At 57.5% G+C, this 3,379-nt stretch overlaps 1 protein-coding gene across 1 annotated transcript; it reads right to left on the reverse strand.

Moving 5' to 3' along the window:
• Positions 1-689: 689 nt before the first annotated feature.
• On the reverse strand, positions 690-2,918 carry FAM43A (family with sequence similarity 43 member A). Its single transcript, XM_016200168.2, has one exon. It carries the CDS (start codon positions 2,916-2,918, stop codon positions 1,638-1,640), a length of 1,281 nt encoding a protein of 426 aa, XP_016055654.1. The 3' UTR covers positions 690-1,637.
• Positions 2,919-3,379: the final 461 nt, after the last annotated feature.

The following is a 3,379-nucleotide window of genomic DNA, read 5'->3' on the forward strand; positions in this document are numbered from 1 at the left end:
CACACCACTGCCTTGACCTCCTCACACCACTGCCTTGACCTCCTCACACCACTCCCCCACTAGATCATGCTGAGTTGTAGAAGGGTCTTCCACCTGCCTCCCCACCCACTCCACCTTCATCTCTACTCACTCATGCCATCACTGGAACTTCCTGACTTTCTCTATCGTTGATTTTCCTCCCAGAAAAAAACAAAGATGACCCCACTCCTCAGAGAGCCCTATGGAGCCTTTCTTTAGGTCTCTAGCTCACCTTTAAAGCTCCCTGAGCTGTCTGTAAAGGAAAAGATATCATATTCTCACACTTGATCATTACCATGAACCACAGGAGGAGGTGGTAAAACCTCACAAAGTGTCGAAAGTCACTCCTCCCTAAATAACTTCGCAGGTCTGAATATGAGGAACAGAACTCACCCTGCATCTCCAAGAATTAACTCAGAGAGCGCAGAGAAAGCTCACGCTCCCAGAAGTTAATGAATATGGGATATACTTGAGAAGGCTGTCCCCAGCTGCAGTACCCAGAGTGGCAAAGGGCCAGAGAGGCCCCAGACCTTGTATAAAGAGGGTTTCCCTCCCCCAGTCACCTTCAAGCAAGGCAAAGGCTAAACCCTTTTTAACTGAAGCATCCCCGATGGACACACCCTCTCCCACCCCCACCACGCAGCATTCTCAGCAGTAGTTCCAGACGCTCACCTGTTCAATTTTCCTCTTTATTCTCTCCCTGCTGATGGGCAAACAGAACCAGAGCAGTGCTACTCTTCAAAAATAACAAAATGTTTTATACGCATTTCTATATATACAACTGAACAACATTTTACATGTCCCTTTTGCACAGCAAAAGATATAAACATCCAGCTCTGAGAACAGTTATGTACAAAAAAAGATGTCAAAAATACTTCACAACAGTGCAAAAATATTTTACACAGTATCATGGAGTGAGATCTTTTGAGCAGGATGAAGGTGTGTTTCTAAAGGAAAACTCCTCTTTTAGATACTAGATGTCTTGAACTGTAAACAAAATGCAACTTTCTTTCATTTCCCTTCCCCCCGTCCAAACAATTATTTGAGGAATTTGGCAGAATTTCAAGGGTCTTAGTCTGAGGTAAACAACCCAAGCTCTTGCACCAAAAGACTGGGGGCAAAGAGGCGGCACAAAAAAAGCCTCAAACATTGTGAGAGTAAATTCCTTTTTCTTTTAAAAGACATGCCAATGACAATGCTAGGCTGCTCCCAGTTGGAGGGGTGGGGAGGAAGTTAACCCCTCCTTCTGAGGCCCCAGCTGCCCCACAAACAGGAAACTGGCCGCAGGCACCTGACGCCTGCGGGGCTTTGCTAACTTCGGCGGGCATTTCCCTCACCCCTGACCCCAAGGGGCTGCCTCTCTCCTTCCCCGTAGGGTTTCCCCACCCCACCCCCAACACACGCCGCCACATCTCCACAGGCAACCTCAGCTCCACCTAAAACAGAGCCAAATGTGTTGAGGGAGAGGGGCAGAGGGAACTCTGGGCCTTCAGAGTCCCCTTTCCCTTCCCTGGGCGCGAGCGGGGGTCAGGTTAGGTAAGGAAGCTGTGGAGAAGGCTGGTGGGGAGTCGCGGTGGGGCGGTGGGGCGCCGGGGCGCGCGCAGCAAGCTGCGGGGAGCTCAGCCCGAGCGCGGCTCGTCTGGGCTGGCACGGTCCGTAGAGCCAGACTGGTCCCCAGCGGTGGCAGAAGTGGGGTCTGGGCCCCCGCCTTCTATGGAGCTCTCGCTGCCGGTGCTCTCACCAGACAGCAGGCGCGTCACCCGCAAGTCGGCCTGCAGGCTTCGCACGTCGTTGCCGAAGCTGAGCTCGCCCAGGTCGTTGATAAGCTGGGACAGCTCAGCCTTCACGTCGGAGGAGCTGCCCAGCAGCAAAGGCGGCGGCCCAACCCCGGGGCCCAGCGAGACCCCGCTGCCCCCCAGCGCCTCCTCCCCGCCACTCTCCAACGTGTCCAGCAAGTCTCCACATTCGAAGTGCATGGCCACCACCAGGGCCCGCTGGGCCTCGGCCTCTTCCTCTGCCGGGTCCCCCGCCCTGGTGTGGTCCTCCTCCTCCGCCTCTTCCTCCAGGCAGCCCTCGGTGTGCTCCTCTTCCTCTTCTTCCTGCAGCTCCTGCTCCTGCTGTTCACCTACGAGGTCCTCGGTGATGGAGCCCAGCTTGGGGGCGCTGCGGCTGCGCTCCACCGGCGGCTTGTAGCAGCAAGGTCCGTGCAGCAGCAGTTTGCGCAGCGGCACCAGCGGGATGGTGTGCGCGCCCACCAGCTCCTGCTGCTGGTGACGCGCGTCGTCCCGCCGCTTGAGCCGTTTAAACTCCGCCAGTGCGTTGGCCGACGTTTGGTAGAGCAGCAGGGCCATGGCCTGCGCCTTCTCGGGCTTGGACACCAGCACGGCGTGACAGCGCAGCATTACCGCCTTGTGTTTGAGCTCGTGCCGGTACACCCAGGCGAAGACCTTGGGCAGCCGCGAGTCCGCCACGCAGTAGGTAACGCGGTGCAGCAGGTAGAGGTGGCCCGGGCGGCGCAACGCGCGCTCTTCGGCGTGTACCATGCGGATACCCTGCGCGCTCACAGTCAGCTTCATCTTGGTGCCCTGACGGCCCGCCTCGCTCTTGCTCCAGATCTTGCCCACCGCTAGGTCCGTGCAGCCGTCGCCGCGCGCCTGGATCGTGGTGGCATTGCCCAGGTAGAGCACGGTGTAAGTGGGGTCCTCGCTGGTGATGTGCAGCTTCTTGCGCTTGGAGCGGAACATGCTGCCCACCCGGCTGAGCGCGCCTTCGGGGCACGCCCGTGCCAGCGAGCTGAGCGCCGAGTAGTGCAGGCTCACCGCGTAGCCCTTGGGCTTGGACGCCTGCCTCGGCGGCGCCTCGGCCAGCAGCTCGAACTTGTGCTTCTTCCACGGCAGCATCTCCGGAGGGCGCCCCCGCGCAGCTGGGCGGCGGCGGCGGAGAGCCGAGTGCGAGCCCCGCTGAGCCACCCGCCTAGGCCAGGCTCGGCCCGGGCAAGACCGAAAAATAACTCTGCTGGGAGTGGCCCAGTGACAGCGAGTGGGAGCGGGAGCGGGAGCGGGAGGGGGGCGTAGTGCTCAGGCACCCTGCAGCGGTTAGGAGTAGAATTTTTTTTTTAAGGGAAGAAATTATTCAGTTGCGAATGTGGAAAAAAAGCGCACACAGGATTTACCCCAGCCTGGGTAAAAACGGAGGCAAAGACTCTTAGGCAAGCAAAAAGAGAAAAAGACTGAACGGCAGTGAAGCGAAAAATATCTTTTAAAAAAGAGATGCGCGCCTGCAAATAAATAGAGGGACCCCAAGCAAAAGCAGCCGAGATGGTGCGAGAATGCAGCAGGAACTTCTCGGCGAATGCGAAAGG

Source organism: Miniopterus natalensis, chromosome 6 (genome assembly GCF_054644295.1).
Source record: "Miniopterus natalensis isolate mMinNat1 chromosome 6, mMinNat1.hap1, whole genome shotgun sequence".
NCBI classification, from domain to species: Eukaryota; Metazoa; Chordata; class Mammalia; order Chiroptera; family Miniopteridae; genus Miniopterus; species Miniopterus natalensis.

Bases quoted from the DNA above. Each gene is read 5' to 3' on its own strand.
- FAM43A (XM_016200168.2), bottom strand. From the start codon at position 2,918: ATGCTGCCGTGGAAGAAGCACAAGTTCGAGCTGCTGGCCGAGGCGCCG.